Here is a 16408-nt window from a genome sequence, read left to right on the forward strand (position 1 = left end):
TGCAAAACAAAAATGTTTCACATGAATCATGACTAAAATGTTACAAAGTACACTAACACTCATAAATTACCTATTAACCCCTAAACCGCCATACCCGCATCGCAAATACTATCATAAACCTATTAACCCCTAAACCGCCGAGCCCCCCACATCACCAACACTAAATTAAAGTATTAATCCCTAAACCGCCGACCCCCCACATCACCAACAGTAAATAAACCTGTTAACCCCTAAACTGCCGCCCCCCCACGGCAACTACTATAAAAAAAGCTATTAAGCCCTAAACCACCACATTGCGACACACTAAATTAAACTATTAACCCCTAAACCTAACACCCCCGTAACTTTAAATTAAAGTTACAATATAATTACCTTAAAATAAATAAAAACGAACCTGTGAAATAAAAAAAACTATGCTTAAACTATAATTAAACCTAACATTACTATTTTAAAACAATAAAATAAACGAAAAATAATAAAAGCTAAATTACAAAATTAAAAAATCCTAACAATACGAAAAAACAAACAAAAAAAACCCCTAACATTACAAAAAAATAAAAACTCTAAAATTACGAAAAATAAAAAAAAATCTAAGATTGCCCTAAGTTTAACAGCTCTTTTACATTAAAAAATACAAGTTAACCCCTAACAGTAAAAAACCCCACTCAACTAACCCCCCCAAAATAAAAAAACCTAACTCTAAAAAAACCTAGGCTACCCATTGCCCCTAAAGGGGCATTTGTATGGGCATTGTCCTTAAAAAGGCAATCAGCCCATGAAAAAAAACACCCCCCAAAAAAACCTAAGTCTAACCCCGAAATAGGTACTCACCGTTCCTGAAGTCCGGTGGTGAAGGTCTTCTTCCAGGTGGCGACAGCTTCATCCAGCACGGGGACCTCTACTATCTTCATCCGTGTTAGGGTGCCAGGAATCAGACTGAGACGAGAAGTGCAAAAATAATCACACCTTTATTAATAGCAAAAAATTCTAAAATGTCCACAAGTCAAATAACGAGCCAGGAGTCAAAAACAGAGCTGGTAGTCAGACGAGCCAAGTCAGGAGCCAAAGCGAATAGTCAGACGAGCCGGAGTCAGGAACAAGCCAGGGATCAGGAACCAGGAAGGACGTCAGGCAGCCAGGTAATACACAGGAACTCTCACAAACAGGTCTCAGACAACGCAAAGGCAAAGCATACTGAGGCCCTTAAAATAATAAATGATGACATCACAATTCTGAGACTGTATCCTGTCTCACATGGATGATGCACAACAGTCTGGCCATAAAAGGAAGTGCAGGAAGTGAGCAGCATCCCCCACAATGCACCAAGTCAGGAAGAGAGGTGAGTAAAATGGTTGCCAGCAGCACATGGCAAACACAACAGGGAAAAACCCTGACAGTACCCTCCCCTCAACGACCCCTCCCCTGCGGGAGGACAAAAGGCTTATTGGGGAAACGGGCATGGAAGGTACGGAGGCGGGCCGGAGCATGAACTTTAGAGGAGGGAACCCAAGAACGCTCCTCCGGACTGTAGCCCCTCCAGTGAACCAAATACTGTACACGGCCCCTGGACATACGAGAGTCAATAATGCTGCTGACCTCATACTCCTCATGGTTGTCAACAAAGATAGGACAGGGACGAGGCAACACAGTGGTAAACCGATTACAAACCAATGGTTTCAAGAGGGAGACATGAAAAACATTGGAGATGCGCATAGCAGGAGGAAGGTCAAGAGCGTAGGCCACAGGATTAACCCGTCGGAGTATTCGAAAAGGACCAACATAACGGGGAGCCAATTTATTGGAAGGCGCACGAAGGTTCAAGTTGCGGGAGGACAGCCAAACTCTCTCACCAACCTGGTAGGAAGGTGTGGGCAGGCGCCTACGATCAGCCTGGAACTTTTGGCGCTGCATAGAACGATGAAGGCAATCCTGAATCTGCACCCAAGTAGAACGGAGTTGCCGGAGATGCTCCTCCAAAGCCAGAATACCCTGAGACATGAATGAATCAGGCAACAAGGATGGTTGAAACCCATAATTCGCCATGAACAGGGATAGCTTGGAGGAAGCATTAATAGCACTATTACGAGCAAACTCTGCCCAAGGTAACAGTTCAGACCAATTATTGTGGTGATCTGATACATAGCAACGGAGGAACTGTTCCAGAGCTTGATTAGACCGTTCCGCAGCCCCATTGGATTGAGGGTGATATGCTGAGGAGAAGGAAAGCTGGATCCCCATTTGAGCACAAAAGGAACGCCAAAATCTGGAGACAAACTGGCTACCCCGGTCCGACACTATCTCCTTGGGTAACCCATGTAAACGGAAGACCTCCCGGGCAAAAATTGAAGCAAGCTCCTCAGCGGTAGGCAGCTTCATCAAGGGAATGCAATGTGACATTTTAGAAAAACAGTCAACCACCATAAGGATAACAGTATTGCCATTGGAAACAGGGAGCTCGACAATGAAGTCCATGGAAAGATGTGTCCAAAGGACGCTCACCATTAGCAATAGGTTGAAGAAAAACCACAGGAAGACGTAGAGGAGTCTTATTCTGTGCACAAACTGAGCAGGAGGCAACATAGGCAGCAACATCAGAACGAAGACCTGGCCACCAGAATTGTCGAGTGACAGACCAAATAATTTGGTTCTTGCCTGGGTGACCTGCGGCTTTAGGATAGTGGTAAGTGTGCAAAAGTTTAGTTTGAAGATTCTCAGGAACAAAACACTTACCACTAGGTTTTTCAGGCGGTGCATTGGTTTGTGCAGCCAGGATCTCCTCCCCCAAGGGAGAAGTCAAATTAGTACGTATGGTAGCCAAAATATGGTCAGGAGGTATAACAGGAGTAGGTACAGACTCCTCCTTGGACAGAGGCGAAAATTGTCGAGAGAGGGCATCAGCCCTAACATTCTTACTACCAGGCAGGTAGGAGACCACATAATTAAATCGAGACAAAAATAGCGCCCATCTGGCCTGTCGGGGAGACAAATGTTTTGCTTCAGATAGATAAGTTAAATTCTTGTGGTCAGTAAGAATGAGCACTGGCACGCTAGTACCCTCGAGAAGATGCCTCCATTCCTTGAGTGCCAAAATTATGGCCAGTAATTCCCTGTCGCCAATTTCATAATTGCACTCCGCTGGAGACAATTTCTTAGAGAAGAAACCACACGGATGCAAGGAACCGTCAGGCGTAGGATGTTGAGACAAGAGGGCACCTACTCCAGTCTCAGACGCATCGACCTCAAGAACGAAAGGCAGGACAGGGTTAGGATGAGCCAGAACTATAGCGGCAGCAAAGGCAGTCTTAAGACTATCAAAGGCCTCAATGGCAGTAGGTGGCCAATGGAGTGGATCATTCTCTTTACGGGTCATGTCTGTGATAGGTTTGACCAAGGAAGAAAAGTTTTTAATAAACTTTCTATAGTAATTGGCGAACCCCGAAAAATGTTGAATAGACCGAAGACCAACTGGGCGAGGCCACTGCAGAACTGCAGATAACTTGTCAGGATCCATGGAGAACCCTCCAACGGAGATTGGTGTCTTTTTTTATCCTAATTGACATCAGACTCAGAGAGAGGCCCTCTTTCAAGGAGCGCTTGCGGAAACCTCCTGTTCCGTTGTCTCCTACGTGTTCGTTCCCACCCATGCCTCCCTCTCCTCCCATGCCTCCTGGTCCCGAGTAACCAGGTACTGCTGAGCCGATGCAGTTGGGATTCATGCGTCTCTCCGCGGCGGAGAGGGCCTTTAGGAGGAGGGAGGGGCTCTGCCTCTATTGTGGGTTACAGGGCCACCTTTTGAAGTCTTGTCCTACACGGCCGGGAAATGCTCACACCTAAGGTCCTGTCGGAGGCAGACCTTGGGTGGTTTATCCTAGTCCCCGGAACCACTTAAGGAGAAACCTTTGGTCACGGTTGTCCTTTCCTGGGTGGACTCCTCCATAGTCACTCAGGCTCTTGTTGACCCGGTGCTGCTGGCTATTTCATTGACAGTGCTTTTGCATCAAAGCACTCCATTCCTGTTTTGCCTCGGTCCGTTCCGCTTGCTATTGAAGCCATTGATGGCAGGCCCCTTCCGCCCGCACTCGTTACTCATGAAACTGCACCGTTGTCCATGGCTGTTGGGGCTCTCCATTTTGAAACCCTCCAGTTCCAGGTGATAAACTCTCTGCATTTTCCAGTTGTTCTGGGTTATCCCTGGCTCCCAAAGCACGTCAGGCAGCCAGGTAATACACAGGAACTCTCACAGACAGGTCTGAGACAACGCTCCTCTCAAATCAAGTTTAGTAAAGACCGTAGCTCCCTTGAGGCGGTCAAAGAGTTCCGTAATGAGCGGAATAGGGTAAGCATTCTTAATGGTAAGACGATTAAGACCCCTATAATCGATACATGGTCTTAACTCGCCACCCTTTTTCTTCACAAAGAAGAAGCCAGCCCCTGCAGGAGAGCAGGATTTGCGGATGATCCCCAGTGACAGAGTATCAGCAACATACTCCTCCATAGCACAATTCTCTGCAACAGACAGAGGGTACACCCGGCCCAAAAACAGAGGCCCTTTAAATAATAAGTGATGACATCACAATTCTGAGACTGCATCCTGTCTCACATGGATGATGCACAACAGTCTGGCCATAAAAGGAAGTGCAGGAAGTGAGCAGCATCCCCCACAATGCACCAAGTCAGGAAGAGAGGTGAGTAAAATGGCTGCCAGCAGCACATGGCAAACAAAACAGGGAAAAACCCTGACAATCCGGAGCAAAGGCGACGGGGAAGGGAGGTGGCCGCGGAGCAGAAATGGCGGCCCCGGAGACATCCAGCGCGGAAGATCCTCTTCATGTGATCGGCACGGCACACAGACGATTGAATGCAAGATACCCGCTTTATATTTGGGGTACCTTGCATTCCTATTGGCTGAATAATTCAAATCAGCCAATAGGATGAGAGCTACTGAAATTTCACTCCATTGATGTCTATGGGGGAAAACGTGCACAAGCACGTAAAGTCAGGCCCTTTTGTGCGGTATGGAGCTTATCCCACCATAACGCACAACACAAGAAGGTTTTTTTGAAACTTGTAATGTCAGCGCTATGGAAAGTGTGGTACGGCTTAATTTTTTGCGTTATTTACACACCGGGTGTACACAACACAACTTGTAATCTCTGTGATAGTTATTCATATAGTTGCATTGATTGATGATAGGCCGGCTTGTTAAATTTACCATCACTTTAAAGGGACAGTCTACACTCAAATTGTTATTGTTTAAAAAGATCGATAACGCCTTTATTACTACCCATTCTCTAGCTTTGCACAGACAACATTGTTAGATTAATATCCTGTATAACATCTCTGCCTGTTTCTAAGCCACTACAGACAGCCTCTTAATCACATGCTTTTGTAATTTGTTTTTCCCAACAGGAGACTGCTAGTTCATGTGGGTCATATAGATAACAATGTGTTAATGCCTGGGGAGTTATTTAAAGGGGCAGTCAAGTATAAATTAAACTTTCATTATTCAGATAGGACTTTTAATTTTAATTGACTATCATCAAATTTGCTTTGTTCTCTTGGAATTCTTAGTTTAAACTAAACATAGGTAGGCTCATATGCTAATTTCTAAGCCTTTGAGGGCTGCCTCTTATCACAGGCTTTTTAAATCTCTTTTCAACACAAGAGACAGAAAGTACACGTGGGCTATATAGATAACACTGTGTTCAGGCACAGAAAGTTATTTAAGATTTAGCCCAACACAATGCTAAATTTAAGACAATAGATAATAAACAGTCACAGTCATGTGATCAGGGGGCTGGAAGAAGGTTCCTAGATACAAGGTAATCACAAAGGTAAAAAGTGCATTAATATAACTGTGTTGGTTATGCATAACTGGGCAATATCTATCTTTTAAAACAATAACAATTCTATGGTTGACTGTCCCTTTAAGATTTAGCACAACACAGTACTAAATGCAAGTCAATAGATAATGAATATAAAGTCACGTGATCAGGGGGCTGTCAGAAGAGGCTTAGATACAAGGTAATTACAGAGGAAAAATTGGGGAATGGGTAATAAAGGGATTATCTATCTTTGAAAACAATAACAATTCTATTGTAGACTGTCCCTTTTAGCTTGATGGCTTTTGCAATTTAGCTGTTGGTTGATAGCATTGTCCCTGCTGTAGTAAAAGGCTCCAATATGGACGAGCAGTCAGACAGCTTTACTAATTGTCTTAGCCTTATACATGAGAGCATTAGAAACATGGTCCTATATCGCTAGTGTAGTGCACAAATATTAGCGCTATTGTGCTCCTTTTACAAGTGAAATGTTAGTGCTCAAAATACATTTCAGTTGCTTTTTACTTTGCAGATTTGGCAAGAAGACGGGTTTTATCCCTCAGAACCAGTATTTGTACCCAGGCCCGGGGCACATGAAGAAGATGATGGGGTAATCCTCTCTGTGGTAATTACTACACGTCAGGTAGGTCAGCACTTTAGCCATTTGTGTTGGTTTATTTAACCACTAGAAGAATGAAGTTGTTTTACATTAAAAGTTTACAGATGTTTTAAAAGAAACCCCATTCTACCTATAATGAAAAAGCTACTAATAGACAAAGGTTTAACCAGAAAAGAATAATGAATGTTAAACATATTTACTTTGTTTGAAACCTTCAGTACGAATACAAATATAAAATCCACAGTATGATTACAAAGATAAATATGAGAAGAGTCTGTGGTGAATCCTCTGTATCTTTAGATATCCGTGATGCACATTTCTGCTGAATAAAATAGTGCAATATAGTGCAGTAATATTACACATAAGTAATAGTGCAATATAGTGCAGTAATATTACACATAAGCAATAGTGTAATATAGTGCAGTAATATTACACATAAGTAATAGTGCAATATAGTGCAGTAATATTACACATAAGCAATAGTGCAATATAGTGCAGTAATATTACACATAAGTAATAGTGCAATATAGTGCAGTAATATTACACATAAGTAATAGTGCAATATAGTGCAGTAATATTACACATAAGTAATAGTGCAATATAGTGCAGTAATATTACACATAAGCAATAGTGCAATATAGTGCAGTAATATTACACATAAGTAATAGTGCAATATAGTGCAGTAATATTACACTTAAGTAATAGTGCAATATAGTGCAGTAATATTACACACAAGTAATAGTGCAATATAGTGCAGTAATATTACACTTAAGTAATAGTGCAATATAGTGCAGTAATATTACACTTAAGTAATAGTGCAATATAGTGCAGTAATATTACACACAAGTAATAGTGCAATATAGTGCAGTAATATTACACTTAAGTAATAGTGCAATATAGTGCAGTAATATTACACACAAGTAATAGTGCAATATAGTGCAGTAATATTACACAGAAGTAATAGTGCAATATAGTGCAGTAATATTACACAGAAGTAATAGTGCAATATAGTCCAGTAATATTACACAAAAGTAATAGTGCAATATAGTGCAGTAATATTATACGTAAGTAATAGTGCAATATAGTGCAGTAATATTACACGTAAGTAATAGTGCAATATAGTGCAGTAATATTACACGTAAGTAATAGTGCAATATAGTGCAGTAATATTACACACAAGTAATAGTGCAATATAGTGCAGTAATATTACACTTAAGTAATAGTGCAATATAGTGCAGTAATATTACACTTAAGTAATAGTGCAATATAGTGCAGTAATAATACACTTAAGTAATAGTGCAATATAGTGCAGTAATATTACACTTAAGTAATAGTGCAATATAGTGCAGTAATATTACACTTAAGTAATAGTGCAATATAGTGCAGTAATATTACACTTAAGTAATAGTGCAATATAGTGCAGTAATATTACACTTAAGTAATAGTGCAATATAGTGCAGTAATATTACACGCAAGTAATAGTGCAATATAGTGCAGTAATATTACACTTAAGTAATAGTGCAATATAGTGCAGTAATATTACACACAAGTAATAGTGCAATATAGTGCAGTAATATTACACTTAAGTAATAGTGCAATATAGTGCAGTAATATTACACACAAGTAATAGTGCAATATAGTGCAGTAATATTACACTTAAGTAATAGTGCAATATAGTGCAGTAATATTACACACAAGTAATAGTGCAATATAGTGCAGTAATATTACACTTAAGTAATAGTGCAATATAGTGCAGTAATATTACACACAAGTAATAGTGCAATATAGTGCAGTAATATTACACTTAAGTAATAGTGCAATATAGTGCAGTAATATTACACTTAAGTAATAGTGCAATATAGTGCAGTAATATTACACACAAGTAATAGTGCAATATAGTGCAGTAATATTACACACAAGTAATAGTGCAATATAGTGCAGTAATATTACACTTAAGTAATAGTGCAATATAGTGCAGTAATATTACACACAAGTAATAGTGCAATATAGTGCAGTAATATTACACTTAAGTAATAGTGCAATATAGTGCAGTAATATTACACTTAAGTAATAGTGCAATATAGTGCAGTAATATTACACTTAAGTAATAGTGCAATATAGTGCAGTAATATTACACACAAGTAATAGTGCAATATAGTGCAGTAATATTACACTTAAGTAATAGTGCAATATAGTGCAGTAATATTACACACAAGTAATAGTGCAATATAGTGCAGTAATATTACACTTAAGTAATAGTGCAATATAGTGCAGTAATATTACACACAAGTAATAGTGCAATATAGTGCAGTAATATTACACACAAGTAATAGTGCAATATAGTGCAGTAATATTACACACAAGTAATAGTGCAATATAGTGCAGTAATATTACACTTAAGTAATAGTGCAATATAGTGCAGTAATATTACACACAAGTAATAGTGCAATATAGTGCAGTAATATTACACACAAGTAATAGTGCAATATAGTGCAGTAATATTACACACAAGTAATAGTGCAATATAGTGCAGTAATATTACACAGAAGTAATAGTGCAATATAGTGCAGTAATATTACACTTAAGTAATAGTGCAATATAGTGCAGTAATATTACACTTAAGTAATAGTGCAATATAGTGCAGTAATATTACACAGAAGTAATAGTGCAATATAGTGCAGTAATATTACACACAAGTAATAGTACAATATAGTGCAGTAATAATACACTTAAGTAATAGTGCAATATAGTGCAGTAATATTACACTTAAGTAATAGTGCAATATAGTGCAGTAATATTACACTTAAGTAATAGTGCAATATAGTGCAGTAATATTACACTTAAGTAATAGTGCAATATAGTGCAGTAATATTACACTTAAGTAATAGTGCAATATAGTGCAGTAATATTACACACAAGTAATAGTGCAATATAGTGCAGTAATATTACACACAAGTAATAGTGCAATATAGTGCAGTAATATTACACTTAAGTAATAGTGCAATATAGTGCAGTAATATTACACACAAGTAATAGTGCAATATAGTGCAGTAATATTACACTTAAGTAATAGTGCAATATAGTGCAGTAATATTACACACAAGTAATAGTGCAATATAGTGCAGTAATATTACACTTAAGTAATAGTGCAATATAGTGCAGTAATATTACACACAAGTAATAGTGCAATATAGTGCAGTAATATTACACTTAAGTAATAGTGCAATATAGTGCAGTAATATTACACACAAGTAATAGTGCAATATAGTGCAGTAATATTACACACAAGTAATAGTGCAATATAGTGCAGTAATATTACACACAAGTAATAGTGCAATATAGTGCAGTAATATTACACTTAAGTAATAGTGCAATATAGTGCAGTAATATTACACACAAGTAATAGTGCAATATAGTGCAGTAATATTACACACAAGTAATAGTGCAATATAGTGCAGTAATATTACACACAAGTAATAGTGCAATATAGTGCAGTAATATTACACACAAGTAATAGTGCAATATAGTGCAGTAATATTACACTTAAGTAATAGTGCAATATAGTGCAGTAATATTACACACAAGTAATAGTGCAATATAGTGCAGTAATATTACACTTAAGTAATAGTGCAATATAGTGCAGTAATATTACACAGAAGTAATAGTGCAATATAGTGCAGTAATATTACACACAAGTAATAGTGCAATATAGTGCAGTAATATTACACATAAGTAATAGTGCAATATAGTGCAGTAATATTACACACAAGTAATAGTGCAATATAGTGCAGTAATATTACACACAAGTAATAGTGCAATATAGTGCAGTAATATTACACTTAAGTAATAGTGCAATATAGTGCAGTAATATTACACACAAGTAATAGTGCAATATAGTGCAGTAATATTACACTTAAGTAATAGTGCAATATAGTGCAGTAATATTACACATAAGTAATAGTGCAATATAGTGCAGTAATATTACACTTAAGTAATAGTGCAATATAGTGCAGTAATATTACACTTAAGTAATAGTGCAATATAGTGCAGTAATATTACACACAAGTAATAGTGCAATATAGTGCAGTAATATTACACTTAAGTAATAGTGCAATATAGTGCAGTAATATTACACACAAGTAATAGTGCAATATAGTGCAGTAATATTACACTTAAGTAATAGTGCAATATAGTGCAGTAATATTACACACAAGTAATAGTGCAATATAGTGCAGTAATATTACACTTAAGTAATAGTGCAATATAGTGCAGTAATATTACACACAAGTAATAGTGCAATATAGTGCAGTAATATTACACTTAAGTAATAGTGCAATATAGTGCAGTAATATTACACACAAGTAATAGTGCAATATAGTGCAGTAATATTACACACAAGTAATAGTGCAATATAGTGCAGTAATATTACACACAAGTAATAGTGCAATATAGTGCAGTAATATTACACTTAAGTAATAGTGCAATATAGTGCAGTAATATTACACACAAGTAATAGTGCAATATAGTGCAGTAATATTACACACAAGTAATAGTGCAATATAGTGCAGTAATATTACACACAAGTAATAGTGCAATATAGTGCAGTAATATTACACAGAAGTAATAGTGCAATATAGTGCAGTAATATTACACTTAAGTAATAGTGCAATATAGTGCAGTAATATTACACTTAAGTAATAGTGCAATATAGTGCAGTAATATTACACAGAAGTAATAGTGCAATATAGTGCAGTAATATTACACACAAGTAATAGTGCAATATAGTGCAGTAATATTACACATAAGTAATAGTGCAATATAGTGCAGTAATATTACACACAAGTAATAGTGCAATATAGTGCAGTAATATTACACACAAGTAATAGTGCAATATAGTGCAGTAATATTACACTTAAGTAATAGTGCAATATAGTGCAGTAATATTACACACAAGTAATAGTGCAATATAGTGCAGTAATATTACACTTAAGTAATAGTGCAATATAGTGCAGTAATATTACACACAAGTAATAGTGCAATATAGTGCAGTAATATTACACGTAAGTAATAGTGCAATATAGTGCAGTAATATTACACACAAGTAATAGTGCAATATAGTGCAGTAATATTACACACAAGTAATAGTGCAATATAGTGCAGTAATATTACACTTAAGTAATAGTGCAATATAGTGCAGTAATATTACACACAAGTAATAGTGCAATATAGTGCAGTAATATTACACTTAAGTAATAGTGCAATATAGTGCAGTAATATTACACAGAAGTAATAGTGCAATATAGTGCAGTAATATTACACGTAAGTAATAGTGCAATATAGTGCAGTAATATTACACACAAGTAATAGTGCAATATAGTGCAGTAATATTACACAGAAGTAATAGTGCAATATAGTGCAGTAATATTACACTTAAGTAATAGTGCAATATAGTGCAGTAATATTACACGTAAGTAATAGTGCAATATAGTGCAGTGATATTACACGTAAGTAATAGTGCAATATAGTGCAGTAATATTACACAGAAGTAATAGTGCAATATAGTGCAGTAATATTACACAGAAGTAATAGTGCAATATAGTGCAGTAATATTACACAGAAGTAATAGTGCAATATAGTGCAGTAATATTACACAGAAGTAATAGTGCAATATAGTGCAGTAATATTACACAGAAGTAATAGTGCAATATAGTGCAGTAATATTACACTTAAGTAATAGTGCAATATAGTGCAGTAATATTACACATAAGTAATAGTGAAATATAGTGCAGTAATATTACACTTAAGTAATAGTGCAATATAGTGCAGTAATATTACACAGAAGTAATAGTGCAATATAGTGCAGTAATATTACACAGAAGTAATAGTGAAATATAGTGCAGTAATATTACACACAAGTAATAGTGCAATATAGTGCAGTAATATTACACAGAAGTAATAGTGAAATATAGTGCAGTAATATTACACATAAGTAATAGTGCAATATAGTGTAGTAATATTACACACAAGTAATAGTGCAATATAGTGCAGTAATATTACACAGAAGTAATAGTGCAATATAGTGCAGTAATATTACACAGAAGTAATAGTGCAATATAGTGCAGTAATATTACACAGAAGTAATAGTGCAATATAGTGCAGTAATATTACACAGAAGTAATAGTGCAATATAGTGCAGTAATATTACACATAAGAAAGTGGCGCACTCATGTTCTTTATTCTACAGTTCTGAAATAAAAGCTGCCAGGCTCAGCTTCACACCATTAACTTTATATCCTCGTAATGTTATGGCATCAAATATACAAAAGAAAAAAAGACAATAGAGTATAGAGCTGTTATGGAACTGACGGTGCAAGTTTACGGAGACTAGGGGTGGATTTAGCAATGTGCGAGTGGACATGAGCCTCTGTAGTGGATCATGTCCGCCGCACATTGATAAATGCAGACAGCATAGCACAAGCATTCCTTGTGAACTGCTTGTGCAATGCCGCTCCCTGCAGATTCGCGGCCAATAGGCCGCTAGCAGGGGGTGTCAATCAACCCGATCGTATCCGCTGCTTCTTCACTCCTGTTTCCGATCCATTGGGGCCAATATGGGGCTTGTTAAATTGGCCCCATGAAATCCAATTTTTTTCCTTAATGATTCAGATAGAGTAAGTCATTTAAAAAAAACTTTGTAATCTTTATCAAAATTTCTTCGGTATCTTTTTTTGAAAAGCAGGGATGTAAGCTCAGGAACAAGCACGTGTCTAGAGCACAGTATAGCAGCGGTTTTGTAAGAATGTTATCCATTTGCTAGAGCACTAGATGGCAGCGGTTTTGTAAGAATGTTATCCATTTGCTAGAGCACTAGATGGCAGCGGTTTTGTAAGAATGTTATCCATTTGCTAGAGCATAATATAGCAGCGGTTTTGTAAGAATGTTATCCATTTGCTAGAGCACTAGATGGCAGCAGTTTTGTAAGAATGTTATCCATTTGCTAGAGCACTAGATGGCAGCGGTTTTGTAAGAATGTTATCCATTTGCTAGAGCACTAGATAGCAGCAGTTTTGTAAGAATGTTATCCATTTGCTAGAGCACTAGATGGCAGCAGTTTTGTAAGAATGTTATCCATTTGCTAGAGCACTAGATGGCAGCGGTTTTGTAAGAATGTTATCCATTTGCTAGAGCACTAGATGGCAGCAGTTTTGTAAGAATGTTATCCATTTGCTAGAGCACTAGATGGCAGCGGTTTTGTAAGAATGTTATCCATTTGCTAGAGCACAATATAGCAGCGGTTTTGTAAGAATGTTATCCATTTGCTAGAGCACTAGATGGCAGCAGTTTTGTAAGAATGTTATCCATTTGCTAGAGCACTAGATGGCAGCGGTTTTGTAAGAATGTTATCCATTTGCTAGAGCACTAGATGGCAGCGGTTTTGTAAGAATGTTATCCATTTGCTAGAGCACAATATAGCAGCGGTTTTGTAAGAATGTTATCCATTTGCTAGAGCACAATATAGCAGCGGTTTTGTAAGAATGTTATCCATTTGCTAGAGCACTAGATAGCAGCGGTTTTGTAAGAATGTTATCCATTTGCAAGAGCACAATATAGCAGCGGTTTTTAAGAATGTTATCCATTTGCTAGAGCACTAGATAGCAGCGGTTTTGTAAGAATGTTATCCATTTGCTAGAGCACTAGATAGCAGCGGTTTTGTAAGACTGTTATCCATTTGCTAGAGCACTAGATAGCAGCTGTTTTGTAAGAATGTTATCCATTTGCTAGAGCACTAGATAGCAGCGGTTTTGTAAGAATGTTATCCATTTGCTAGAGCACTAGATAGCAGCGGTTTTGTAAGAATGTTATCCATTTGCTAGAGCACTAGATAGCAGCGGTTTTGTAAGAATGTTATCCATTTGCTAGAGCACTAGATAGCAGCGGTTTTGTAAGAATGTTATCCATTTGCTAGAGCACTAGATAGCAGTGGTTTTGTAAGAACGTTATCCATTTGCTAGAGCACAATATAGAAGCGGTTTTGTAAGAATGTTATCCATTTGCTTGAGCACTAGATAGCAGCGGTTTTGTAAGAATGTTATCCATTTGCAAGAGCACTAGATGGCAGCAGTTTTGTAAGAATGTTATCCATTTGCTAGAGCACTAGATGGCAGCGGTTTTGTAAGAATGTTATCCATTTGCTTGAGCACTAGATAGCAGCGGTTTTGTAAGAATGTTATCCATTTGCAAGAGCACTAGATGGCAGCAGTTTTGTAAGAATGTTATCCATTTGCTAGAGCACTAGATGGCAGCAGTTTTGTAAGAATGTTATCCATTTGCTAGAGCACAATATAGCAGCGGTTTTGTAAGAATGTTATCCATTTGCTAGAGCACAATATAGCAGCGGTTTTGTAAGAATGTTATCAATTTGCTAGAGCACTAGATGGCAGCGGTTTTGTAAGAATGTTATCAATTTGCTAGAGCACTAGATGGCAGCGGTTTTGTAAGAATGTTATCCATTTGCTAGAGCACTAGATGGCAGCGGTTTTGTAAGAATGTTATCCATTTGCTAGAGCACTAGATGGCAGCAGCTTTGTAAGAATGTTATCCATTTGCTAGAGCACTAGATGGCAGCAGTTTTGTAAGAATGTTATCCATTTGCTAGATCACTAGATGGCAGCGGTTTTGTAAGAATGTTATCCATTTGCAAGAGCACTAGATGGCAGCGGCTTTGTAAGAATGTTATCAATTTGCTAGAGCACTAGATGGCAGCACTATTTCTTGTCATTTAGTGCTCCAGACACCTTCCCTTAACAAAGAATACTCTGGTATCAAACAAACTTGATAATAGAAATAAATTAGAAACTTTTGTTTAAAATGACGTGCTCTGGTACCAAAGAACATTTCTGGGTATAATATCCCTTTAATACCGAACCTTACTCACATTTTCAGGAGCTACATTTTCCTGGAGATTTCTGTAGAAATATGAACCTGATAGTAAATGTGCCCTATTTTATTTCAGGACAAAAGGATTTTCCTGCTCGTTATAGACGCTAAAACCTTTACAGAGATTGGCAGAGCTGAGATTTCTGTGCACGTGCCTTATGGATTCCACGGTGTCTTCATACCAAATAAACCATGAAATGTTCATTCTTCTGAGTAAACTGTATCTTCCAGAAAGCCAAATGAGCCTACCATGTTTTTAGGCTTTCTTAGCCCTAATCTAATATATATTACAGTGGACGGACATTAGCACATGAAGATAGACTACAAATAAATGGCTCATGCTACAACATAACAGGATAGGGATGGTGACAAGCAATGGTGCATATAAAATCTGAAATGACAATAATCAAATGATGTCTCCCAGCTCTGAAAGCCCTTGAAGGGACAGTCTAGTCAAAAATAAACTTTCATGATCCAGATAGGGTAATTTAAAACAACCTTCCAATTACTTTTCTCATCAGATTTGCTTTGTTCTCTTGGTTCATATGTGCCATAACATTGTGCTCACTCCCGTGGAGTTACCTAGGAGTCAGCATTGATTGGCTAAAATACAAGTCTGTCAAAAGAATTGAGATAAGGGGCAGTCTGCAGAGGCTTAGATACAAGGTAATCACAGAGATAAAAAGTATATTAATATAACTAAGATAAGGGGCAGTCTGCAGAGGCTTAGATACAAGGCAATCCCAGAGGTAAAAAGTATATTAATATAACTGAGATAAGGGGCAGTCTGCAGAGGCTTAGATACAAGGTAGTCACAGAGGTAAAAAGTATATTAATATAACTAAGATAAGGGGCAGTCTGCAGAGGCTTAGATACAAGTCAATCCCAGAGGTAAAAAGTGTATTAATATAACTGAGATAAGAAGCAGTCTGCAGAGGCTTAGATACAAGGTAATCACAGAGGTAAAAAGTGTATTAATATAACTGAGATAATAAGCAGTCTGCAGAGGTTTAGATACAGGTTAATCACA

At 37.2% G+C, this 16408-nt stretch overlaps 1 protein-coding gene across 3 annotated transcripts in view; it reads left to right on the forward strand.

Moving 5' to 3' along the window:
* Positions 1–15658, forward strand: part of LOC128637944 (carotenoid-cleaving dioxygenase, mitochondrial-like) — an 89880-nt gene extending 74222 nt beyond the window's left edge. For all 3 annotated transcript variants that reach the window (XM_053689830.1, XM_053689829.1, XM_053689831.1), the window contains 2 exons: positions 6355–6465; positions 15455–15658. In XM_053689830.1, coding sequence (XP_053545805.1) covers positions 6355–6465; positions 15455–15574 — 231 coding nt within the window. In that variant the 3' untranslated portion in view covers positions 15575–15658. The remainder of the gene's footprint in view (positions 1–6354; positions 6466–15454) is intronic.
* The last annotated feature ends 750 nt before the right edge of the window (positions 15659–16408 follow it).

This window comes from Bombina bombina, chromosome 8, assembly GCF_027579735.1.
Source record: "Bombina bombina isolate aBomBom1 chromosome 8, aBomBom1.pri, whole genome shotgun sequence".
NCBI classification, from domain to species: Eukaryota; Metazoa; Chordata; class Amphibia; order Anura; family Bombinatoridae; genus Bombina; species Bombina bombina.